General features: G+C 48.3%; 2 protein-coding genes across 2 annotated transcripts in view; one reads left to right on the top strand and one right to left on the bottom strand.

Moving 5' to 3' along the window:
- Positions 1–3,959: 3,959 nt before the first annotated feature.
- Positions 3,960–17,053, top strand: mad2l1 (MAD2 mitotic arrest deficient-like 1 (yeast)). The gene is made up of 5 exons (XM_056300699.1): positions 3,960–4,100; positions 8,028–8,174; positions 11,791–11,911; positions 14,414–14,517; positions 16,652–17,053. The coding sequence occupies exons 1-5, from the start codon at positions 4,037–4,039 to the stop codon at positions 16,822–16,824; spliced, it is 609 nt and encodes a 202-aa protein (XP_056156674.1). The 5' UTR covers positions 3,960–4,036; the 3' UTR covers positions 16,825–17,053.
- Positions 17,054–18,889: 1,836 nt separating this feature from the next.
- Positions 18,890–27,341, bottom strand: part of pde5ab (phosphodiesterase 5A, cGMP-specific, b) — a 45,979-nt gene continuing 37,527 nt past the window's right edge. Inside the window, exons 10-13 of the mRNA XM_056300225.1 lie at positions 25,595–25,658; positions 23,581–23,655; positions 21,821–21,904; positions 18,890–19,775 (exon numbers count right to left, since the gene is read on the bottom strand). Coding sequence (XP_056156200.1) covers positions 19,656–19,775; positions 21,821–21,904; positions 23,581–23,655; positions 25,595–25,658 — 343 coding nt within the window. The 3' untranslated portion in view covers positions 18,890–19,655. The remainder of the gene's footprint in view (positions 19,776–21,820; positions 21,905–23,580; positions 23,656–25,594; positions 25,659–27,341) is intronic.

The following is a 27,341-nucleotide window of genomic DNA, read 5'->3' on the forward strand; positions in this document are numbered from 1 at the left end:
TGGTTCTCCATGCCATTGGCCTCTGGCCACCCCCTGCCAAGGACCGTGTGGTGGCTGCAGGCACATCAGCCACTCCACGTAAAAAGCTGTCACGCACACGTGTCCTCCCATTATGTGGCTCCAGGATCGGCACCTGAGGACCCAGAGGGAGGACGGTCATATGAGTGACCCCCCCCCCCTCCCCGATTGACCGCTGATGATGACCCAAAAACTCTTCTGTGAGGTCAGTCACTTGTCCTTATGAATAACATATTACTTTGATTTTTGATTGCCTTTTGATTTTTGAAGGCTTGGTACAGTTAAAGGTTTATCTTGGTTAGCACTGTTGCCTCACAGTAAGAAGGTCCTGGGTTCGAACCCCAGGCCATCCCAGGTCCTTTCTGTGTGGTGTTTGCATGTTCTCCCCATGACTGCATGGGTTTCCTCTTGGTACTCCGGTTTCCTCCCACCATCAAAAAGACATGCATGTGTTGCCCACCAACATGGGGATCGCCGGTTCGAATCCCTGCGTTACCTCCGGCTTGGTCGGGCGTCCCTACAGACACAACTGGCCGTGTCTGCGGGTGGGAAGCCGAATGTGGGTATGTGTCCTGGTCGCTGGACTAACGCCTCCTCTCACCCCTCATCGGTCGGGGCACCTGTCCGGGGGGGGGGGTAATTGGGGGGAATAGCGTGATCCTCCCATGCGCTATGTCCCTCTGATGAAACTCCTCACTGTCAGGTGAAAAGAAGCGGCTGGTGACTCCACATGTATGGGAGGAGGCATGTGGTAGTGTGCAGCCCTCCCCGGATCGGTAGAGGGGGTGGAGCAGCGACCAGGATGGCTTGGGAGAGTGGGTAATTGGCCAGGTAAAATTGGGTAGAAAAAAGGGGGGACCCCCCCCCAAAAAAAGGACATACATGTTATGCTTAACACTCCTGCCTGTGCCCATGAGCAAGGCAATAGAATGAAGAATTGGAGTGGGTCCCCGGGCGCTGCAGCTGCCCACTCCTCCTATACAGTAGGATGGGTTAAAGGCAGAAGACAAATTGTGAGAATACAATTCGTTGCAAGACCACAATGTCGAATAAAGTGGCTTTCAAATACCGAGCTGTGTATGCTGCGCCTCCCAGCTCCCTCCAAGGTTCATCTGGCTCGCTTTATGTTTTATGAGTTTCTCCCTCGTCTCGTGTACCAGTATCAGAGCCAAGGCCAGGCAACCTCTGCTCCTGCAGCAGGGACGTATTGGGACTATTACATTCTATCAGGCAGGCCGGGCTAAACTACTCACTTCTGTGGGCTTATAAATGTGGAATTCTCCTGGGGAGGGGAGGGGAGGGGAGGGGGGTGGTTGGTGTTTCCTTTGTCTCAGTTGCAGCTATATTAACCATTTGAGAGCCAGGTGAGGATAAACAGAAACACGCCTGTGGTAGGGAACATATCTGTCAAGAGTTGGTGAAATATGCCACAGGCGATGAATCACGGCTGGTTTCTACTGACAGCAGGAGTGTAGCCTTAAATACCTACAGGCAGAACACTTACTGTGCAGGTCCACGTGACCTCGACCATTATAACAACATTTTCAAGAAGCGTCACGGACGTTTTTCATCGTCTCATGTCTGTTGAGGCAAAATATGTGAGGAAAATCGTTCTTGAGCTCCTGGGCTCGAGCCCCTGCCAAATGCCTCAGTTACCACAAGCCTAAGGGGGGGCGTTGAGGTGATGACTTAACCCAGCAAGCATATGCAGGTGTTAACATTTTGGGGACATCTGGCCTTTTACATCACTCGTATCCGGCCATTTGCCATGGAGAGCCGTGTAGATGCAAGTTCCCAAGCCGTAAACCAGTTTAGTTAAACTGAGGAATTAGTTGCCCGCTAATGGCGTGTTAATGGCGTGTCAGTCAGTGGGGGGCTGGGGGGGGGCTGAACCCACCACTAGGAGGCGCTGCAGCTCCCCCAGCCCCCCACTTCCCGCGCTGTTGGCGATGATGGCGATGACCGACGATGATGCTGTTGTTGATGCAGCTGATTTCTTGATGTCTTAATAGGCTTGCATTTTATTCTGCTGCACTGGCCATGCTATTTAGCATTATTACTATGTAGTATGTGGCCATAGCTCAATATGTTCTCATGATGTTGTGTCACGTAATCCATCCATCTAATCACCTGGAGCAACAGGTGAAAGTAACCAAAAACCTGGCGGGATACAAAACCGGCAGTACTGACTGAGCTTTGCCTAAATTGCGTCAGCTCCCCTTTGCCCGCTACTGGTGTGGTTTTGTGCTAAGGTCAAGCTACCAGATGTGATCCCTGCTCAACCAGTCAGTACTGGGATGAGGTTTTGAGTCATTGTGAGCTATGGGTACCCAGAAACCCCTTCTCTGCACCGCTTCACATAGAGGTTTACATATCTCGGCCTTTATGCGCACACTTTCTAGAAATGAGGTGTTGCTGTTGAATGTGTCTTGAATCCTTTGAGGTCAAGACACACGATAACAATCATCATCATCATCATCATCATCATCATCATCAGTCACTCGAAGTGAGAATGACTGTCCTTCATGGAAGACGCTTGCGTGTGACTTTGTTTAACGTGGGGAGACTGGCGCACAGGCAGCCACCACACTGTGCCAGACTGATCTGGGTCAGGATCCAGTGGCATGGAGTCCGAGACGACTGGGGGCCCATTTCTGCTGCAGCCTTCATCTGCCTTCCCAGCCATCGTGATGTTTCCCTAAAGTCAGCCATCATCCTCCGCCTGTTCTACCGTTGAGGTCTTGGTGGGATTGCTCTTTGTCAGAGACCTCCCCCTTGACCTTACTGCCACGGGTGACCCTACCAGGAGCATAGCTCCAGACGGCATTGCTCTCAGGATCTCAGGACCACGCAAGCTTCTCCACCATGACAAGGTGACAAGCCACGGAGAGGACGCAATACAATAATGCTTGCCTTGTCAACACACTGATGTGGTGTTCTGAAGCATTTTGGATTGATGTGCCATTCTTATTCAGACAATCAAAGTAGGGAGATCTAATTCGCAGTAAACTAATTCACGTGTTTACTCTTGTTATGGCCTTTCTGGCGGACAAACAAGACACTTAAAGACAACTTTTTTTCTGAAGTGGTTGGCTTTAAAATGAAAGTGGCCTCAAATAGCAGATCTGCTCCATGAAAGTGTCCCTAGATATGTGCACACATTTACTTACACTCAATACCTTTCCTCAACTGTCCTATTGTGTACTTGGAATGCAATAAAATAGCCATCTCTGAAATTGCTGTTTACTTCAACAAACACTAAACACTATATAAGGGTGGGGGTACCTCAAGTTAGTCCTCTGTGAATAGCACACATGGCCATTGAAAATTTAGTTATTGCTCACGCTAATTTGCATATGAAACCGACTGTTGGTTTCGGTCGTCATGCAAACTGTATAGGCTCGGAATACCTGCAGTCAGGTGAGACTGAAGAGGTCATTTAGATGAGGGATGAAACGTTTCTCTCAGTGGTATCCGGATGAATTAATGTTCTGGGATTTAAAAGTTGCATTTCGATGGAAAAGAGTAATCTTAACACATACGCATGAACTCACGCCCACACGCGCGCGCACACACACACGCACACACACGCTGATCAATTTGAAATCCTTTTAAAATTCCTGTGGTTATACACCTTTTTTTAAATCTTTTTATTGGGTTTTAGCAAATGGAAGCGAGCAACATTGGTCGAAAAAGGAAAAACACAAGAGTGAAGAACCCATAAATAATGTCTTTATCTTGATAACATTCATTTTCTACGACGTAACTAACAAGCGGTCCGGGCCAAGCTGAACTGGGGATTCACAATGCGTCTTTTAGCGACATCCAGCGGCAAACCGCAGTAAACGTCGCGTACACGTCATCAGCTGTGCGACGAACACGAAGGCGCATGCGCGGCAAATACCAGCGCAGGCTGACATTTTCAAAATTTAAACGGAGCGGCGGGTAGGTAGCTCGCAGAGCAAGACGACCGAAGGGGGAGAAAAAAAAAACCCAAACGGAATAGAAGTCCGGAAAGATGACCAGCAACTTGAAGGGCATCACTCTCAAAGGAAGCGCGGAACTCGTGGCCGAGTTTTTCAGTAAGTGTTTGAATGTTTTTTCCCGTTTTCGTTGGCGGCGACGCTCGTCCGCGTTTTTCGGTTGGCGGCGCGGCTCGGCCGGTGCGGGCCTCGGCAGCCTTGCAGAGGAGCAGCCCTCCTCCCGTGCGGAGGAGCAGCCCTCCTCCCGTGCGGAGGAGCAGCCCTCCCGTGCAGAGGAGCAGCCCTCCTGTTGTGTTGAGTTCACGCCGAAATCTGAGTGCTGCCGGTCCAAACTCACCGCCCCATTATAGCCCACCATGAAGCCTTAATAATGCATCTATTACCACCTAATGTTGTTTCAGATCGTTTTATGGACTTGCGTTCTTTGTGAACGTTGCAGGTTTTGACCCTCTATTGGCTGTTTATGGCCTGCAGGCCTCATTGAGCCCGAGATGACGAAACTCGTTTTTGAGTTAAAAAAAAGGAGAAGCATAATTTAAGGATTATTTTGACTATAACAAATACTCAGGTGAAGCATATTGTGCTATTTATCACAGACTACTTTGTGTCAAAGTTTAACAAGGACATTTGCTTTGAAGCCATTTCAAATAGTGCCACAAAATAACGTCTGTTGTGTGACCGGTATGATTTTATTACTACACATTATAGTTTACTTATTGTTATATTATATTATTTATTTATATATTATATTTATTTATTACACTTTCCCAATATTACAAAATAAATGAGCACAGAGAACAACAGTAACAATAACAGTATTACTAACAATAACAAAACCATTCAAATGTTCACAATCTGTCAACCAGTGGTGGTTACGTTTTGTGTGTTCTCATGCGCATGTTGCACAATATGTGGCGGTTGTTGCATGTGCCTTGCAAATACATGCACTGCATTTATGTCACATAATGTTCGTTTTGACATGTCTTAGTGCACACAGATTGCACCTCTTCCTCTCCTGTCTCTGGCGGCCGTAGATCTTGCTTCTGGCCCTTGTATCTCTCACCAATCCAGCAAGGGGTTGGTGTTCGAAGAAGTTGTTGGCGCCTTTGAATGAGGGAGGCCACCATGGCTTTCCCCAACTCTTCTAGGAATAGTCTCCTCTTGAAGAATGTTCCTTGATTCCAGCCTGGATTTACCTCCATCCAAACACAAATGCGGTGTAGGCCAACCCATCTAAGATGTTAAACACCACCACCATGGGCTAACATGCCGTCATCCTCTTACAGGAGTATGTGCCAGTAACCTGCAAAAGTGCAACAATCAGTAAATAAAATTACATACAAGTGATACTTAATGCCTTGCATAGTCATGTGAAAAATTGCATCAAAGCATTGTTTTAAGTTATCACATCTAAAACATATTCACATGAACAGAATTGACTCCGTATTGTTCACAAATTCAACGAGCATTTCACCAAACAACAACATGTCTTGTTTTTATGGTGCAGATAAATCAATCTGGTAATAGGAAAAAAGTACACGAGACTTGAAAGGTAAAAAGTAACATACCTTATCAAGGTTGCCAACTCCCCTTTTGTTCCTGTTGTAATCCAGGATGGCGTTGAGCTTCTTGTCCTCCCTGGTACTCACAGCAGCGTCCCGCTGCAGAGTTGTCATCAGGAGCACATTCTTTTTCTTCAGGCAGTAGGACACAAGAGTGTGCGTATCGGTGAAGGTAAATTTAGAGGAAAAATGATCCCTGTCTTTATTAGTAAATGAGGCAGGAGGAAACTCGGGCTTGTTGCTTCTGACCGTCCCCATCATGGTCTTTTTTTTTTCTTTTTTAATGTTGTGCTGCTGGAGACCTGCAGTCATTTCCAGGACCATCCTCTACCCCTGATTCCTTTCAGGAATGCCGTCAGCAGGTTTTCCAATGTAAACCTGCATGTTCTAGGCATAACTTGTCCTGGCAGCACATGCTGCCCATATCTTTTTTTTTTTTTTTAAATTAATAACCCCCCCCCCCGCCCCGTTTTCTCCCCAATTGTACCTGTCCAATTACCCCACTCTTCCAAGCCATCCTGGTTGCTGCAGACTACCACATGCCTCCTCCCGATACATGTGGAGTCGCCAGCTGCTTCTTTTCACCTGACAGTGAGGAGCCCTTGTGGCCCATATCTCTATTTCATAGATGATTTGCTTGGCATATACTGTTGAATGGGCAGCATCCCCTAAAAGCGACCAGATGCTCATCCACTGTGATGTCTGGACTTGGGTTATAAATGAGTGGCAGGCACTCCACCCACTTGTGCCAAACCTCTCTGATCGCTGCCAGCTTGTCTTATTGACGGGGGCCTGGTCTTGTGTATCACGGTTGTCAAAGCGAATCACCTGTGACAACACGTGAAATGGCTGGAGTGACATAGTGGTGCGAAAAATTGCCCGACCAGACTGCATCCCATAAACTGGTGGTAGATTTGTTTCTGGATCTGTACATACCAGATAAAATCAAGAGACCCACATATGCTTGGCCCTCTTTCCGGTCTGCCTCCTTTTAGGTGTCTTTGTAAACGTGTCTCCCCTCCAAGTTGATCATGTTTATCACTATTGTTTCGATTGAATCTGTCAGGAATAGTTGGAAGCAGGATTTCATGTCATCTACCCAGTATATGGCATATCTTATTGGCCCTGGGGTCATCCTGATAACATTTTCAGTGGAGGACAAGGACAAATTCCCATTGTTTGACCGTGGTACAACAACAACCTCAGCAGGGCCCTCTTCCTCATCACTGGATTGTTCCACATCGGTTGTTTCTTGGTCTGGATCATATTCTGTATTGTCTTCAACTTCTGCCACCTCTTCCTCTAATGCATCTTCACTGTCAGTTTCCTGGCCTCTCTTCTGCTCACCAGTGATCAAAGATAAGATCGAGAGCCTCACATACACGGTATCGTTTGGTCATTGTGCTGCCAGAGAATTAATTGTGAGCAAGGCCTCGAAAAGCTTTATATACCAGAGCTGTGAGGAAAGTTCTCAATATTATAGAAACAAGGTTGTGATTGTTTGTGAGAATGCCACACGTGTGGTTCCTGTGGGTGAAACATTCTACTGGGGAAAGGTTTCTGTGGGGGTTGCCATGGAAGCCAAGGAGGGGAATGTGTGTGTGTGTGTGTGTGTGTGTGTGTCTTCTGGATCGCCACCTTGTCGTGGTGGAGAAGCTTGCATGAACTAATGATCTCAAGAGCTATGCCGTCCAGAGCTTGGCTCCTGGTAGAGTCACTCAAGGCGGATGGGTCAAGGGGGAGGTTCCAGAAGAAGTGTGATCCAACAAACACCTCAACGGCGGACGGCAATGCCAGGGAAGGCGGATGAAGGCTGCAACAGAGGGTGGTCCCCTATCGTCTTGGTTCTCCATGAAATTGGACTCTGGCCACCCCCTGCCAAGGACCGTGTGGTGGCGGCAGGCACATCCGCCTCTCCACGTAAAAAGCTGTCATGTGCAGGCGTCCTCCCGCAAGGATACCCACAAGGACCTAGAGGGAGGACAGTCATACTCGACCCCGAGTGTGTGTGTGTGTGTGTGCTCAAACACACGTGCATGTAGGGGTCTGGGAGAGGAAGTGTGTCCGTCTGATTGACGGGCATGGGCCTGAACTCAATGTTATACACTAATTGTAGTCTCGCCCATTCATTTCAAATGACCGGGAACACCACAGATGTACAAAAGTTAAATAAAACACCCAAACCTTAATGAACATTAACAAAATGTATTTTGTGTGTTCAGATGCCTTGTGTAGACAGTCATGAACCTTATGACAATCAAATTAAATCAACTACTTTTCCAGAGAGAAAACTTGTAAATCGGTCCAACTCGACCGGAACACAACAGGAGGGCTGGTTCAGCAGCTGATAGGTTAGCTACATTTTGTTTAATACTTAGGATGCTAAGTGACGAAGAAACACAACAGTAATCTCGACACTTTTTTTTTTTCTTCTTCTTCTTTTTGTTACCTTTTTATTTTGCAGCATTCGGTATCAACAGTATCCTGTACCAGAGAGGCCTCTACCCCCCGGAGACATTCACCAGAGTCACCAAATATGATATGGGCCTCCAACTCACCACAGATGTGGCGCTGAAGAACTACCTGACCAACGTGGTGGCAAAACTCAAAGGTTGGACGAGACTTACACCACAGGCTAAACGTTCTGCCCCTTTAATATATCAATGAACGGTTACACTTACACACACCCATACACACACACGCTTACACACACCCATACAGGGGTGGCGTTATCATGAACTCACCTGCTGGTTGTCCTGCAAGGTGAACAGAGGTGTCGAATGCTGTGAAAGATTTTGTTGTTATTTCACATGGCTGAACTAATAAACAAACAGAACAGATTCAAAATCCAATCCCTCTCCCTGTCTCTTACCCAGGCAGAGGTCAGTGTTTTACTTTTATGGCCTTGTCTTTATTTTGCTGCCGTCCTTATCCGGTGTAACACTGTCTGATGTCTTTTGTTGGTCTTGGTTGTGAAACACATGTTATTCTGTTCATGCTGCATTAATAAAGTTTGTTTGCATCAGAGCCTGGGTGGCTCAGTGGTTAGCGCGGTCGCTTCACAGCAGGAAGGTTCTGGGTTCGAGCCCTGGGGTAGTCCAACCTTGGGGGTCGTCCTCTGTGTGGAGTGTGTATGTTCTCCCCGTGTCTGCGTGGGTTTCCTCCCACAGTCCAAACACATGTAGGTTAGGTGAACCGGCCATACTAAATTGTCCCTAGGTGTGTGTGTGGGTGGGTGGGTGTGGGCCCAGTGTAATGGCCTGGTGGCCTGACCAGGGTGTCTCCCCGCCTGCCACCTAGTGACTGCTGGGAGAGGCTCCAGATTATCATTTTAATGTGTGAGGTGTGGTTATTTACTGGATTTGCCCAATTTTTTACTGTTTAACTACAGATGATCAAAGAAGGTTGAATCAGTTTATTGACATGTTTCATCACTCATCTAAATGACCTCTTCAGTCTAAACTGACTGCAGGTATCCCACCCTTATCAACAATAATACAGTCGCATAACGACCGAAACCCCAACGATCAGTTTCATATGCAAATATGGGTGTGACTATTAACTATAATTTCAGTGGCCATGTGTGCTATTCACAGAGCATTAGGGAATGTTTGCAGTCACAGCATTGTAAGGGTCCAGATGCACCGAACCGACTAGCGGCGACGAAGACCGACTGTTGCGTCGCCTCGCGCCGCCTGCCATCTGGGCCAAAAAGCAGCACTTGGACACACTGCAAAGACTACAGCCGACGGCCCTGATTCACTAGCTTAGCACTGATTCGCTAAGCTGAACAGCCAATCGGAGTGATCTCTTGTCACCGACGGGCTCCACCGATTCAACATGCTGAATCAGCTGAAAAGCTGCCGACGGGTCCGACTAGTGCCGATGGTGCGGGACACACTGCAAAAACTAGGGTCACAGATGCTCACCGACAACCTGACATTGGCTGACGGCCGACCGTCGGCCTGGTGTGTCAGGGCCCTAAGATGGCGACAGATGTACTCTTAGGGCCCCCCAGGTTTAGGGATGGTCGTTCCCTCTTCGCACAGAAGGCCTCTTTGACTCCCCGTTCAAACCAGCGTTCCTTCCTATCAAGGATGAGAAGGAGAAGCGGCCGGGGAAGCAGAGAAATCCCACAATAGACAGGCCCTGGTTAAGTGTGGTTATCCTAACTGGGTGTTTTGTCAAAGCCAGGAAGGTGCCCAAACAGTGCACCGGCCAATCGAAGCGAGGAGGACAACAGCTGTCTAAGCATAAACCAGTGGTGACTTCGTATGTGGCGGGAGTGTTGGAACAGTTGAGACGCGTATTTTCCGAACACCGTGTCTCAGTTGCTTTCAAACCCCAAAACATGCTGCGCCAGAAATTGGCCGACCCCAAGGATCGGGTGCCCCGGCAGGGGCCGTGCCTATAGTCCCCGGGTCCTATAGGACCCTTTCAAAAAAAAAAAAAGGGTCCCATATTCCCCGTTTTCCCCTAAAAAGGTCCTATAATCCCGGTTGCAATAGACACTGGGGAACATAGAACCCTCTTTTGGAAAAGGGGTCCTATATTCCCCGCTGTTTCCAGGGGAACAGGACCTTTTTCCAAATAAAGGGTCCTATATTCCCCGCTATTGCCAATTGAGGAACAAACCGGGGAACATCGGACCTTCCTTTATAAATAGGGTCCTATGTTCCCATCATCATCATCATCATTATTATTATTATTAGGCTATTATTATTATCATTATTATGTTATTATTATTATTATCATTACAATTATGATGCTTAAAGGGCCTTACTGAGCAGATGGTTTCTATCTAATATCTGTCAGATGCTTTTCCCAATAAGCTGGTGTGGTTATGATGGGAACGACGGCTTTCTAGCGAACATAGAAGAAGTGGGTTGGAATTGGCCTATTGTCGGTATCAGCCAGCTTACGCAGGAGTCTATCCCTGGTACAATGCTCTAGACCTCTGGGAGATGGACTGCTGAGGACGAAACACAACACCTATCCTCAGCTCCCAGCACTTCTCGCACAATGTGCTACTCATACGCTGAGTTGGCGGCACCCGGGATCGAACTCACGACCTTGCGATCCATAGGCGAGAGCTCTACCGACTGAGCTATGCCCGGGTACAATTGCCCAAGGAACATAGGCTTACTATATTACATTCAGACACAGACGAGCCAGCTCACCTACTCGGCGAGGCGCATTTTCCTCGATAAGTGACACATTTCACGCATAAATATCAGAGAACTACCGGGGTGGGTTATGCGCCCAAATATAGGCTATAGCCTAATAAGTTGAAATTGGTTTAGTGTTGAAAGTTTCCACATACTTTAGCCAACCTGGACTTTGTGAATTCGTTTTTGTGATATAAAAATAGAAATCGTATGATTCATTGTCTTCTTAATAATCTGCCCTAAATAATGCATTATTGAAAATGCACTTTTTGCGCCAAACAGCGTCAAACCTGCTGACCGGGGAACATAGGACCTTTCTTTATAAATAGGGTCCTATGTTCCCCGGGTGCCCTAGGGGAACATAGGACCCTATTTATAAAGAAAGGTCCTATGTTCCCCTGCACATACAAAAAGGGGGACATAGGACCCTTTTGGGGAAAAGTGGGGAATATAGGGCCCTCTGTATACAAAAAGGTCCGATATTCCCCGGTCTCATACAAAGCGGGGAACATAGGACCCGGGGACTATAGGGAGGACCCCCCCCGGCACAAAAGATATTGCTCTTTCGTGTACGCTGATAAGTGCCAGGAGCATTGCCGTGACTTGTACATTGGTTGGTTTCAATGGTTGTGCAGCTGGGCTGTTTATCAGGGTGGGGATACCTGCAGTCAGCTGAGACTGACGAAGTCTCTTAGATGAGTGATGAAACGTTTGTCCCGCTAAACATTGTGTCCAGGTGAACTGATTCAACTTTCTGGGACATAAGCAAGGTCAAATTCTTTGAAACGATAAAGCAAATCCAGTTGTTGACTGGAGGATTTTAACTTTTGTCGGAGATTGCCGTCCTGTACTATCAAAGTGCTTCTACTTCTAATGAAGCAACGTGGTTGTATACTTCTTCCTCCTCCATACTGCTTTTCTATTCTGTTGTCGTACTGTTCACTATTGTGTTCTTTAAATATGCTGTGAATTTAATGAGTTTGTCTCGTTGTGTATCCCTTATTTAATGCCTTTCTGTGAAGCACTGTGAATATAATGAGTCATCTTCTTGTGTTTCAGAGTGGCTGTTTGACTGCACGGTGCAGAAGCTGGTGCTTGTCATCACGTCCCTGGAGACCAACGAGGTGCTGGAGAGATGGCAGTTTGACATTGAATGCGACAAGTCTTCCAAGGAGGAAAGGTAGGCTGTCTTTACACTGCACACAAGTGATGGGAGTGCGGTGAAATTGGTGAAACCCGATATAAGGCCACTGATTTCACACTCTGCCAATGTGATTTCATGTAAGTTTTGTCGCGTCACTACAGAATGGCTTAGATAACAAGCTCTGTTAGTACTTTTTCCATATGTAAACATGGTAAATGTTGATATTAGCAAGATTCCAAGCAGTGACTATAATGTTACAATTAGATTATTGTTGGAGTTGCTTGGCAAGAACTTAATTGTATTGAGTAAAGAGTCAAAACGCAGTTCCTCTGAAAATAAGAAATGCAAATAGTTCTGAACTGATTGGTCTGGTGTTTTTTTAATAAGGGCCCAGACACACCAACTAGTGGCGATGAAGGCCGACGGTCACGTCGCCTCACGTCGCCTGCCGTCAGGTCCAAAAGTAGCACTTAAACACACCGTAAAGACTACAGCCGACGGCCAACCAGCATGTACGTTCTGCACTGATTCGCTAAGCTGAACAGCCAATCAGTGAGCTCTCTCACTGACGGGCTCTGCCGATTCAACATGCTGAATCAGCCGAAAAGGTGCCAACAGTTTGGGACATGCCGCAAAAACTAGGGTCACAGACGCTCACCGGCGGCCCAACATTGGCCGACCATCTGCCTCGTGTGTCAGGGCCCTAACAGATACCTACATATACCTTAAAATTTCTTCTATAGGAATTTTGTGTAAAGTCAGTATAAACAGCCTGGTATCCCGTAACATCTGATATCAGAGCTGTGGCAGTTCTAACTAACGAGCTTGTTTTGATGAATCAAATGAGCAACTTGCTACTAGAAGTATACCAGAAACTAGTGGTGGACAACTTGAGAACATGGAGGGGGTAACTGAGTAGAACTATGACAGGGAGGATGAAAACAAATTAATCCCATGAGTTCTATTGAAATTATTGATTAAACAATTACTTCAGATTTCTGAGGACAACTTGGATGTGCCGGTTGGTGGAAGGTTTTGACTATACAGCATTTAAGAGGATAACTGAAAGTGCAAGTTTCAATATCTAGTGTCACTAATATAGACCACAAATGCCCTTTAAACCACCCAGATAGCCGGAAAATATTTTTTTCTAGCTGAAATGTTTCTTTAAAGTTTGGTTTCTACAGAAGTACTTTAATGGCAGAAGGAATGACTGCATCAAATACTGGTATATTGCTATATTGGTAAAGGCTGATGTTCTTTGGTAACCCAGGGATGATCTAGTGTACTGCAAAATGTTAGTGTAAATCTCATTCATCAGCTTTTATCAAAGTTTTTCCTAAAGTTTCTGTTTTGTTTAAAGCAAAAAGAATTTTGACAACACAATGCAAAGTAGCATCTGTGTGCCTGTAATCACCTGTACATCAGTAGAACCCAGAGCTGGTGACGTGACGTGGGGTGTCCGGGTGGCATGGCGGTCTATTCCGTTGCCTATCAACACGGCAATCGCCGGATCGAATCCCCGTGTTACCTCCGGCTTGGTCGGGCGTCCCTGCAGACACAGTGCAGGTGGGAAGCCGGATGTGGTAATGTGTCCTGGTACCCCACTAGCGCCTCCTCTGGTCAGTCGGGGCACCTGTTCAGGGGGGAGGGGGGAATAGCGTGATCCTCCCATGCGTTACGTCCCCCTGGTGAAACGCCTCACTGTCAGGTGAAAAGAAGTGGCTGGTGACACCACATGTATCGGAGGAGGCATGTGGTAGTCTGCAGCCTTCCTCGGATCGGCAGAGGGGGTGGAGCAGCTATCAGGACGGCTGGGAGGAGTTGGGTAATTGGCTGGGGTACAACTGAGGAGAAGGGGGGGGAGAACTATGGTGATATAACTTAAATGTGTTGCGGCACAGTGACGCAGTGGTTAGCGCGGTTGCCTCACAGCAAGAAGGTCCTGGGTAGACCAACCTTGGGGGTCGTCCCGGGTCGTCCTCTGTGTGGAGTTCGCATGTTCTCCCAGTGTCTTCGTTGGTTTCCTCCGGGTGCTCCGGTTTCCTCCCACAGTCCAAACACATGTAGGTCAGGTGAATCGGCCATACTAAATTGTCCTAGGTGTGTGTGTGTGGGCGCCCTGTCTGATGGTCTGGCGGCCTGTCCAGGGTGTCTCCCCGCCTGCCGCTCTATGCCTGCTGGGATAGGCTCCAGCATCTCCGCGACCCTGAGAGCAGGATAAGATGTTCAGATAGTGGATGGATGGATGGAACGTAAATGTGCTCTTTCTCTGGTGCCAGTAGTAGTATTACAGTAAGGGGAGACAGTTTTCTCAATGTGTTAGACTGTTTTAGCCAAGTGAAATGAACAATGAATGTCTCTGCCTGCTTGGTCACCATATCCACTTTTAAATATCTTATGAAACAACCAGTTTAGTCAGTATCGCTCAGTCCCAGTAGAAACACTGCTCTCTGAACAGTGCTGCACTCAGTATTTATCAGATAAATCTGTCCCTAACAGTAACTTCCACAACCTCTTCCTCTCCGTGTGTCCCAGTGCTCCCAGACAAATGTCAATCAAGACCATTCAGGATGAGATCCGCTCGGTCATCAGACAGATCACAGCGACCGTCACCTTCCTGCCCCTGCTGGACACTGCTTGTGAGTAACCCAACAGTGCTCGTGATATTTTGAATAAAGTTACTTTCTTTATTAGCTCTTTTATTTCAGCAGAAGGGAACCTGTGGGAACAGAAATACAATATCAAAACTGCACCGCTTAAAACGGCTCTTCTGTAGCTGGGCTGTAATCACACAGCGTGAGACAGATTATGTGAATGTGCTATTTTTTGCTGTTGTGATTTTTCAAATTCCCAACATCGATATCCTAATTGTAACAATAGTCTCTACGGTGGAAGTAGGTCCATGGTGAATTTTCTCTTTTCCCTATTAAGCTATGTTTCGACCGCCTGGTGTAAGTGATCCAGTTCCGATTAATTTTTTCGCTCAAGTGGCAAAGGTCAGATATGACCGAGTAATCAGGGGGGAAAAAAGCACACTGAATCAGATGTTTCAGGTCTGACTTTGAATTTTCATATGTGGAAATACACCGATATGATCGACAGGTTATCAGAACACAGTGGATTGCAGCTTGCTGCGTATCAGGCTGCCTGATCGTCCATGATGACCACTGTTCACCGCTGAAAGCGCCTACAATGGCATGTGAATGTCAAAACTGGACCATGGCTCAATGGAAGAAGGTGGCCTGGTCTAATGAACCATGTTTTCTTTTAAATCATGTGGATGGCCAGGTACGTGTGGGTCGTTTACCTGAGGAAGAGACGGCGCCAGGATGCATTGTGGGAAGAAGGCATGCTGGCGGAGGCAGTTTGATGCTCTGGGCAATGTTCTGCTGGGAAACCTTGGGTCCTGGCATTCATGTGGGTGTTACTTTGACACGTACCACCTACCTACACATCGTTGCAGACCAGGTACACCCCTTCATGACGACGGTATTCCCTGATGGCACTGGCCTCTGTCAGCAGCATAATGTTCCCTGCCACACTGCACATATTGTTCAGAAATGGTTTTAAGGAACATGACAGTTAAAGATGTTGCCTTGGCCTCCAAGTTCTCCGGATCTCAGTCTGATCAAGAATCTGTGGGATGTGCTGGAAAAACAAGTCTGATCCACGGAGGCCCCACCTCGCAATATACAGGACTTACAGGATCTGCTGCTGAAGTCTTTGTGCCAGATACCAGGGGACACCTTCAGAGGTCTTGTGAAGTCTATGCCTTGATGGGTCAAGGCTGTTTCGGCGGCATGAAGGGGACCTACACAATATTAGGCAGGTGGTTTTAATGTTTCGGCTGATCGGTGTAAATCAGATAGGATATCTGCCAGTGCGACTGCCATGTAACCACGCGCATCACTGAGCCTCGGGCACCCATGAGCCTGTCGCCGGTTCAGCAGTCGTCCTTCCTTGGACCACTTTTGGTAGGTACTGACCACTGCGTACCGGGAACACCCGGTAACCTGTCTGCCCCATGGAAGGCTTCAGTGATGCTCTGCTCAGAAAGGCCAAGTCCGCAAGCTATGAGGCGAAATGATCAAAACAGTCAAGTAAAAATGCTTCCTGCAAGTCAAAACCCAGGGCCTCAGCCTGCTCTGAACTGGCATCAGATTGTTCACACATGCCCTCAAACGGCTATCTATTGCAAAAATGTAAATATTTGTCTTCATTGAAGGAATTCTTCTCAGGAATATATGAGTATTGTTATCTTCATAGCCGATATGGCGGTGAGTGGGGAAATGACTGTGTGTAAAGCGAAGTGGTGTGAAAGCATGTGAACTAAGCGTTACACCATTGTGGTGCTCAAAATATTTCCCCAGGGTTGGCAGGTCTGCTTAAGTATATTCCATTTCACCTACTATTCTAAGTGAAACGTTCTTACTGCTCCCAATCCTTTGATTGTAAATTCCAGATAAATCAAATAACAGACCTTTTGCACAGCTGTGGATCGACAAGTGCGTAGGAGAAGATCCAGGGTCACCAAGGCACTAAGAAACTTCTGCACTCTGTACTCTTGTCAGAGATCTTTAATAATAACACCAAAGTCTGTACCTTGTGTTATTCGTTATTAAAGATTTCTGACTGCAGGTAGAGAGGACGGGGCAGACATTCCATATAAATGAAATCTCATCAATATTATCTGACTGCATCTCACCTGCTTGTCTCCTTGTTAAGGACATTTGTTTTCCTCTCTGATCCTTTGACCCCCACCCCCACCCGCAGGTGCCTTTGACCTCCTGATCTACACTGACAAAAACCTGATGGTGCCTGAGAACTGGGAGGAGTCTGGCCCACAGATTATCGAACAGTCGGAGGAGGTACGCTTGCGCTCCTTTACCACTTCCATCCACAGGGTCAACAGTGCGGTGGCCTACAAGAGGACGGACTCCGTGTGACCTCTGAACCTGTGGCCCAACCATCTCCTGTTTTATTCATGTTCCTGTTCAACGTTGAGTTCTCTTTTCTTCTTCTATGTCTCCTCCCTTGACCAGGGGATTGAAATGTTCTTGTTCATGTGATGTAAATTTCGTATTTTGTCGTTCACACATTTTTGTTTTGCGTCTTTCATTTCCTGCCATGTTTTGAACAAAGCTACCAGAAAAGAAAAAAAATAAATGTTCAGTTCCTTCGCTCTTAATCGCTACCAGTGTTTTTCTTCCTTAAGACCATATGGTGGCAGCCTCACTATAGCACATTGGTTTTGGATGGCTAGTTGACGTGGGTTAAGTTAGCACTGCATTCTGCGTCAGTCCGTGTTATGTCAAAATACAAAACGATGCACGTAGAAAATCAGCATTATGCTTTAATAGGACATACCATGTACAGTACTCACAGTTTTGGTTAAGAGTCAACAGTTGCAGACATGGAACACTTCTCCCCCTCCTGCATTATAACAGCATATCACATGACCTCAGGCTGCTTTAAAAACATCTTACTGCTGATGTAAAAGCCACACTCATCTTACATGTGATAAACTCATGTAGTGTCAAATCTTGTTTCGCCCAATCGGAGACCCAAGTGGCGACAAGCGATGCAAGTATTACAGTCCCGAAGGCCTTTTCGGTTTACAAAATGCAGCCACAAAATTACAACTGAGCTCTCTAAGCACAAAACTCTACAAATAGAAAAGTGCGGTAGGTGGGACAAGGCGGCGGGGCCTCTGTGAGCTACTGTCAATGCAGTGCACCTCGCTGGACATGTGTGGATTGACTACCAGAGGTTCGTTTCATGATAACGAAGTGACGACAAATATACATGTTCGATGCGCTATTGTGAGTGGACCGCTAATCTCTGTACACAAGTTTGAGTCGCAGACTTGACTAATGACCTCAGTGTTTGGATGAAAAGGGGGGGGGGGTTGTCCTATATGTATGGCTACGTTAATACAGTGCTTTTCTCATCCTCGGAGACGGCGCTTTACAATGAAACGACTGCATCGCATGACGGGTGGCCCCGTGGGAATCGAACCTCTAACCCTGGCAGTATCTGGCAGTATTAGTGCCACGCCCAAGACCCAAGCTGCAATAACAGCAGGCACTCTATTACCTTATTGTCTTACACTGGACCACGTGGAAAATGTTGGTCCTGTGCAGTAGCTGGAAATCAAACTGAAACCATTCACGAGTATGGACTTGGACGCTAAAGTTGTTACGCTTATATATTACAAGTGAATGGTGCTCATGCTTAGCACGTGCTCCTTAACGAGCCTACGTGTAATACTCCGGCTTTAGTACGATATCGGCAGTGGCTGCTGAGTGGTACTGATTTGAGCGACGTTAATGACTCATGGACCCCAGATATCTGGAAAAACCCACTCGTGATTTTGCTCACACATGCAAACCACAGCAACTGCAGAAGATATCTGTTGAGGGCCCTGACAAATGGGGGATGCCCACTACCACGCTCTGTATCCGCTACCTTGAACTCTTCGTAGCCTTGCTTTGTTATCCGGATCACTTCACTATGGCGGGCGGTGGGGATCTCAATAGAATTACACATCGCGCCTCAAACAAACTGAACTGCAAGATCGTCTTGAACCGGAGTTGTTCGACCTTCATTTTAAAGGTAGAACAAGTAGGATTGGTCAGTATCGGTTAGTAAACGCGTTCAAACTTGGCCCCCACCCTCGGCTCAACGTCACCCGAAGGACACGCCCCCCTGGCCGCAGTCACCAGAACTCATCCCGCTCGTTCTACCTGTAATGGTACATGTAGGTGGGTAAGCCTGGTCTGACGGGCCTCTTTCAGCCCAGGTCCAAGATGGGGGTCGGAGGGGTGGACTGTCTAGTCCATTGTTGGATGCAGGGAAGGGCGTTCGAGAAGGGTTGTTTTAATGGTGAGTTGGTCCTATTTTTTTTTAACACATATATATATATATATATATATATATATATATATATATATATATATATATATATATATATATATATATATATATATATATATATATATATATATATATATATGAAAAAAGGCAGTGAAATATTCTAGACCAAATTCTCGTCTCAAACAGGGCTCGTCTTTGGCTCTGTTACATTTTGCAAAAATAAACGACTTTTTTTTTTTGTTTTTCTCTCCGAAGGATACAAATTAAAACAAGCCCCGTTTTATGAACATCGAAAAGGACGTTCACCATAAAGAGCCGTCGAAATCTGAGGCGGGGGTCGTTTGGTAATAAAACTACATTTCCTATAAAGACTTGCGTGTGCTCTTCAGAAAACGAACGTACAGTATAGAAATTCTAATAAATATATAAAACAAAATAAATATGCAATAGTTAAGACAATCGGTGGAAGAAAAAAAAAAGTTACAAAAAGACTTAAATCTTCGTAGTGTAGAGTATGTGGTGTGACTGATACCAAGTTATATCTTAAGAAGCTTATCGGGTTATTTGTGATACTATTTCAAAGCATATCATAAATACAACATCGCGTGTATTCTACTGTTAGGGGTTTTATTCCTAACCTGTACGGAGCCACTCGCACCCCAGCCTCCTTTCAGTGTTCTCTCATCTCCCAAAAACTTCCACTATCGCTTAGGGACAGCGGACGACTTCCAAGATGAAATCTCTGTGCAAAAAGTTGAAAAAATAGCTATGATAATAAATATAGCTTAGTGTTATTGTCTCTGGTGAGTGACAGCAATGAGACGGTAATGGTGGTGGTGGTGGTGTGTGTGTGTGTGGGGGGGGAGGGGAGGGGTTGTGGCCGGTGTAGCCGGTTTCAGCTTCACACCATGCCGTTGACGAGGTCCTTCTCGCCCTCCTCAGCCAAACGCTTCCAATGCTGCCTGTTCCTCCGACAGCCCTCCAGCAGCGGGGAACAATGCTCCGACAAGCCGGCCAGGGTCTGTGTGAGGACACATAGAGCGAAACACACTTCACCTGTCATTTGCACACACATACGTGAAATTCACTGCACGTCACCCATCCTACTGTATAGGAGCAGTGGGCCTTGCTCAGGGGCACAGGCAGGAGTATGAACCCTAACATGCGTGTCTTTTTGATGGTGGGAGGAAACCGGAGCGCCCGGAGGAAACCCACTGCAGACACGGGGGAGAACGTGCAATCTCCACACAGAAAGGACCCGGGACGGCCTGGGGTTCGAACCCAGGACCGTCTTGCTGTGAGGCATCAGTGCTGACCACTGGGCCACTGTGATGCCCCACATAGGCACAGAAGCAAACAATTAAAAGTTAGAAGGGGGAAAGAGAGGAGAGCCAGAGAGATGATGGATGAGTTTGGGAATAGGGGGCGTGATAAAGAGAGAATGGAAGATGTCAGGGGTCAGAAACAATGACAGCCTTGTGAGTGCAATTTACATGTATGTCGCTTACGTTTAACCGTTGATCACAGACCAGCTATACAATGTTTACATTGAATGGATGCCGGGGGCTCATGTTTAGCAGCACTAAGAGGGTGTTAAGAGGGCCTCTTCCTCGGCCAAATGGAAAGGTAGTGGTAATGGTAAGGGCCTGAGAACAGAGGAAGGCGTGAAAGCCGTTTGAGGGTCACGGGAAGCGGTCCTGCGGGGCAAGGATGAGGGAGAGACTCTAAATACACACCGTTATGGTGGAAACTAGTACCTCCTCTTCATGATAAAGGAGACTCTGGGTACATATTGTGATCAAAACAAGGGGTGTTGTTCTGCGTGGCGTAAAGATGGTGCGCTCCGAGATCGGGGCCCACAAGCGTCTGAGCTTGTGTGTCTGTCCATTGAATGTATATTAGAGTTGTGTGACAATACTGTAAGAGATTTTTGTTTCACTCCTCATTTAAGGTCAGCGTGGAATTGACTGATCGACTCTGTGCACAACTGTCGCTCACTGACTTCCGGTTTCTGCCGCAGCGGTCATACCAGTTTCCTGTTTGTTGGCGTGTGCTGTTGACAATGGCATATTTTTCAGGATGCCTGCGAGATTTACCATGGACAAATGTCAACAACACGCACACAACTGGACTTTCACCAGCACCTTCCAGCAAACGGGTGAAAAGTTACGTCCACAATTCCGCCCCCGTCCGCCCGCTCATCCTCATAATTGTGGACGTAACTTGATATGTACAACTTGAAACTTCTCCCCCGTTGGCTGGGAGGTGCAGGTGAAAGGTTGTCAACATTTTTGTGCGTGTTTTTGACATTTATCCATGGTGAATCTTGCAGGCGTCGCGAAAAATATGCCATTGTCAACAGCACGCGCCAACAAACAGGAAACTGGTATGGCCGCTGCAGTAGAAACAGGAAGTCAGTGGACTGCCACGACACAGCCCTGTGTGTGTGTGTGTGTGTGTGTGAGATAAAAAAAAAACATCCCCGGATAGCAAAACTGATGTGGCCCGGCCTCGTCCCACACCAACACCTTCATCCGGCCCACGTACCGGGTGGAACGATGGCACTTGGGCTCCCGTTTGCCAAAACCAAGCCATAGCAATGCCGCATATTTGCCAAAGGTGGCCCATATTTGTTTTGTGATATTGGGGCCATATTCACCATTTACCACACGGGCCACTTCAGGGTCACGTCCAGATTACATGCTGCCGAGAGCACCACATCTTTGCCCAAAAAAGGCCCACATTTGAGTTGGCATATTTGCTGTTATACACGTGAGCCACTTCAGGTTCACATCCATTTTGTCAGGGCCAGAAGAAGGCCACCATTGCCCGAAGTGGCCCACATCTGGTTGCTATCTGGGTCACCCACACACAGTGGGAGGAGCGGTCTACGTCACGGCACAAAGTGGGACGTAACAGGATGAATGCACACTGTGCAATGGGACTTAAAACCAGTAGTCGTGCTGCCATCCATGATGCGGTCTAACAGCAGTGTGCTGGCTGAGGGGCGACAGCAGGCATTTCTGACTGCTCACTAAAAAACACTGCCCAGATCGCTCGGCTCACCTCATATAGCTGCGTGCAGATGGCATCGATAAATGACACCTGCATGCTGGGAATCTTGTCTTTCTTCTCACGATTCATCAGATCCTGTGGAGAGAGGAGGGGAGGGGGGGGGGAGACTACGGATCAGATGTCTTGGGTAGAAGATGGTGCAAAATGTCTCACTTTTAGGAATAGGAACAGCGAACGGGTTGTAATACGTACCAGTTTGGTTTCTGGGGTCTGATTAAAATCGATGTTAAAAATCTGAGTTTACACCAAGTGGCAAACACCGGGGACGGAAGCTGAAGCCAAGGCGTGAGCGTCTTAACTTGCAGTTCTTACCAGGCCACTAGGTGGCTGGCTCCAAAACACTTCCGGGTCAAGGTAAGTAAGCAACAACGTTCGACGTGGCCTAAATCAGATTTATTCGCCATACGTGACAGACGAGAGTCGAGAGTCCGCTCGTTTTAAGTCGTCTCAGAGCTCAAATAAAATGTGCTTTTCCCTCCCTCCCTCACCCAAACCGCTTATCCTGCTCTCAGGGTCACGGGGGCGGAGTCTACCCCAGCAGTCATTTGGGCGGCAGGCCGGCCGTGCAGCTATTCTTTTTCTTGCACTTATGTCGCCATTTTGCCCGGAAATACGTAACGCCGATCTGCTGCGTCCTCCAAACGGACCGCTATGCTGTCTGAGTCCGCGCCCCCTTAATGGCGCGGTGTGACGCCGGGGCTTGGGCCAACAGCCGGGAATAAAGGCGTAGTTCGGTTGTAAATTCTGCAAGCGTGACCCTTTATAGCGGTGAAGGGTACAAATATTAAGCCTAAACTGCAACGTCGAGAATTTATAAAACGAGTATTTGGCGCGCCGGCCTGCGTTTTTCACGAGAGGACGGTGTCGCAGGTCCCGCCACTAGACCCCTTCACCGTAGCTATGGCGACAGTATTTCAGTGATGAACAACCGATCTTCCCGTCGAAACACCGACAGCCTGTTCGCTTACACCCCCCCCGCACGATGGCGGATTGGTCGCCGCCCCCCACAATGCCCGTATGTGTGTGAAGGAACGCCAAACGTGGACGTGCTCGACCTTGTGAGGAGATCGGATCAAGGCCAAAAAGATCGGAGCTGTAATGTGAAGCGTTGTCAGAGAGGGAATTCCTAAACGTTGCCCTAAAATACAAAGCCGGGGTGAAGTGTTTCCACAAGCCGTTGGGTCTCACTTGCTCAGTTGGAGTCTGGCAGTGTGAGGACGGCTATTTGGCAAATGGGTCCATCACCTTGGATATTACAAGGGGGGGGGGAATAAAGAAGAAGCTGATGTAATAAACTAATACAAGTTACATTACATTCTCACTCGTTCATTCTAGCAAATCAGCTAAAACCGGACCTTGTGGGTTTAATGTTCTCGGTCCACTTGGTCCAGACCCGATAAAGGACAACTTCTCCATAATGTATATTTCATACATTATTGCTATCCATTCGTCCGTGGCGGGGGGGGCTCAGTTTCTTATCGTTGGTATTCCACCCGTCAAATGAGATGCCACCCAGCCAGCCAAGCTGTCTGCCACCAAGGTTTCACCCCATCTCCACCCATGCTCCACCACCCTGATGTCCAAATTTAGATTTTCTGGCTCCAACAACTGACAAGATGGTGGCAAGCACAAAGCCAAACTTTAGGCACCGACGGGTGACGTCACAGGCGCCACATCCATCTTTTTTATACAGCCCATGCTTTACACGGGAAATGGGACCAAAGTCCATCCGACCGATACGCGATACTTACAATGGGCTCGATGTTGAGCTCTTGTCTCTCCTTGTCCCCCTGTTCAAAGAACTCCGTGGCCACCAGCTCGGCAATCTGCGGGAGAGGAGCGGCAGTTCAGTCGAGCAACGGGTCATCAGGAGCAGCTCTTAGGGGAGACAGACTCGCTTGTCAAATCTAACCCAAGTCTGACTTGAGCATTGGAGTGAATGTGTAAAACGACGAGACAAAGAGGCCACACACACACACACACACAGTTTTGTGACTTGGATATTGTACACCCCCCCCCCCTAATTGTATCCGGCCAATTACCCCACTCCACTACCCCTGCCGATCCGGGGAGGGCTGCAGGCTACCACATGCCTCCTCCCATACATGTGGAGTCACCAGCCGCTTCTTTTCACCTGACAGTGAGGAGTTTCACCAGGGGGACGTAGCGCGTGGGAGGATCACGCTACTCCCCCCAGCCCCCCGAACAGGCAACCCGACCGACCAGAGGAGGCGCTAGTGCAGCAACCAGGACACGTACCCACATCCGGCTTCCCACCCGCAGACACGGCCAATTGTGTCTGTAGGGACGCCCGACCAAGCCGGAGGTAACACGGGGATTCGAACCGGCGATCCCCGTGTTGGCAGGCAGCGGAATAGAGCGCCGCGCCACCCGGACGCCTCTTATTGTGCGCATTCCCGAGCCGGATAAAGAGCCATGCTCCTCCGTCGGGTTTCGTGTTTGGAGCTTGGAAAAGATTTACGTCCCGAGATATTGTTAGCGGTCCAAATTTCTGTTGACGGCATTTCGGCAAAGGGCGACGGAGAACAAAACCTTCCCGTTCCCGGAATTATCCGGTGCCTCGTGCGGGCCAATAGCAGCCCGTAATTCCTATTAGAAACGCTTTCATGTGACGCACAGATTAGGGGAAGAATAACAACCCGACAGCCCAAAGGCCTTGATGAGGCTCAAGTTCACATCTTACAGTAAAAGAATCAAGACTCCTTTCTCCCTCCCTCCCCCCCCCCCTCTCTCTCTTTCTTTCTAGGGAGAAAAGAAAGAGAAGTTGAAGAGAGACGGAGAGATCTGCCAAAGTAGTCACACGAAGGTAATGATCTCCATCTGTTTACCGAGAGGTAAACGAAACAGACTTGCAGCCGCAGGCCTCAATCAACATCTGTGTGTGTGTGTGTGTGTCTGTGTGTGTGTGTGTGTGTGTGTGTGTGTGTGTGTGTGTGTCCGAGCCATCTGCAGCTCATTGACTGGGCCTGTGTAATCAGGTCTGAGCCGTGGCGCTGCAGGGGGTTCAGCTGCAGAGGGGGGGGGGGGGGCGAGGTGGACGGATAGGAGTCGGCGGGCACACACAGAGGGAGCGGTAGGAGATTTCGTTACACACCGCTCGGACTGGGGCTGATGAGCTGCCCGGTCTGCTAACGAGGTCCAGGACACTGGGGGCTGGTTCGGGGGGTATTGCTCATGTGCGTTTGTGTTGTGTGTGTTGGTCTTTGTGTTATGTAAGGACAGGGGCACAGCTGTTTCTATTAATGAGCAGTCACTTGTCGACACACACACACACACACACACACACACACACACACACACACACACACACACACCTTGTGCCGGTCTCATTGCTGTGCCTGGGCATCCTAAGGGGCCTGCATACTAACAAGGGTGGCTGGGGACGTGACACAATAGGGCCACAACCCTCAGACGAGGGAGGAGAGGGAGATGAAGACAGGTGTTTTTGTCTAAATGTGTGTGTGTGTGTGTGTGTGTGTGTAACTGAAGGAGGATAGAGACGGGGGGGGAAAGGACAGGGGGTTAGGGACACACATGGAGAGATGTCTGCTGAAAGGCGAGGAACGCTTGTTCTTAAGAGAGCGAGAGGACACACGGGACCGAGGTCCTTTTCCGATGGACATTTTGTTCCAGGTCTTTTAAATGGTTATAAGATTTCCCAGAAGATAGCGAGTCTGTTTTGTTCTTGAGACACGGCGAGAGAGAGTGCGGAGGCGGAAACTGGCAGTCGGGCGAGCCGGTTACCCTCTTTTGCACGGGCCAGGGCTTGGTGATGGCAGAGATGTCGCATGCAGTCATCAGCATGGACCTGAAGAGGGAGACATACCAACACAGTTTGTGAGACACCCTGTCAGGCGAACACATCGAGGCAGACACTCAGTGACCACTGCATTACACCCAGCACTCCTCCTCCAGCACTCCTCCTCGGTTACCCCTCCTCCAGGACTCTTCCATACAGTGGGCACCGGGGTTGTGATTAAACACCTAAGAGTAAAGCGTTAGCTAACATTTACTAGCAAGACATGTTCAGGTATCAACATCCAACCCATCCATCCATCCGTTATCCAAACCACTTGTCCTTACCCAGGGTCACGGGGACGCTGGAGCCTATCCCAGCAGTCACTGGGTGGCAGGCGGGGAGACACCCTGGACAGGCCGCCAATCCATCACAGCCCCGCCCCCCCACACCTAGGGACAATTTAGTAGGGCCGAGTCACCTGACCTACTAGGGACAATTTAGTATGGCCGATTCACCTGACCTACTAGGGACAATTTAGTAGGGCCGATTCACCTGACCTACGGGAGAACATGCAAACTCCACACAGAGGACGACCCGGGACGACCCCCAAGGGTGGACCACCCCGGGGCTCGAACCCAGGACCTTCTTGCTGTGAGGCGACCGCGCTGACCCCTGCGCCGCCGTGCCGCCAGTTACCAACTTATACCGCAAGTACAAGTACTTGTGCCGCAGGTTGTCGACTCGGCATGACCAGATGTGCTCATCCCAGCAGCTCAGAACTGACCTTCTGCATGGGGCGTTTCGCACGTTACAACATCTCAAGTCTGCCAAGAAGTTGTGTCCAAAAGCAAAAACGTCATTAGTGAACAACAGCCCTGGGGGGGGGGGGGGGCTTGTGGCATTTTGGAGGTGGAGGAGAATGGCAAGATTTAAAATTACATCGCAGGTGCGATAACGGGGCCCAGAAACACGCCTCGGAGCAAACGAGCGAGTCAAACCTGAAAGCTGACGGATGTTCCAGGTGCCGCTACTGTCGTTTAACAGGCTACGACTGGCACGTGGTCTCCAATACGAAACAAACGAATGGTGGAAAGGAGTTACTCCTACATGTATGAGTCCAATGTTCTGTTACGGCACGCCTAAACTGTAGGGACGGATCTCAGGGACCAGTATCGGCGTAAACCGCATCAACACATGGCTTACTCCTGCCCTGCCCGATATTCGGTAGCTTCACGGTAGCATGATGGTTTTAGGAGTCATTTTCTTGACACACACTGGGCTCCTTAGTTTCCATGAGAGCATCATCATGCGCGCCGTAACAATGCTGCCGACCACAGAGTCGGCCCTCGTTCAAACGGGCAACGCCTCAGACATGGAAACACGGTTCCGAGACGGATCTCTGGGAATATGTTAGTTGACTCTAGCTTACTTCAGTGGCTTGGGCCATCTCCAGGTGTACGTCCCAAAGAGCAGGCTCGGGTCGTTCACAGCACGCCATTGAATAAATATAGCCGAGGACACCTACAGGACGCTTTCACCAACTTGTTGAATCCGTGCCTGTAATAACCCAGACTGTAATGAAGCCACAGGAATTCCTCTGACGTTACTCCTCTGGACTAAATGAAGAAGCAGAGCCCTGAGCCAAGCGTAGCCAATTCGGTAGCCAAAGGCTAGCGAGGCTAGTCATCCGTGGTCGTTACAATGCTGACTCAAAATAAAAATGAATGGGCCTCCGGGTGGCATGGCGGTCTA

Source organism: Lampris incognitus, chromosome 20 (assembly GCF_029633865.1).
Source record: "Lampris incognitus isolate fLamInc1 chromosome 20, fLamInc1.hap2, whole genome shotgun sequence".
Classification (NCBI taxonomy): domain Eukaryota; kingdom Metazoa; phylum Chordata; class Actinopteri; order Lampriformes; family Lampridae; genus Lampris; species Lampris incognitus.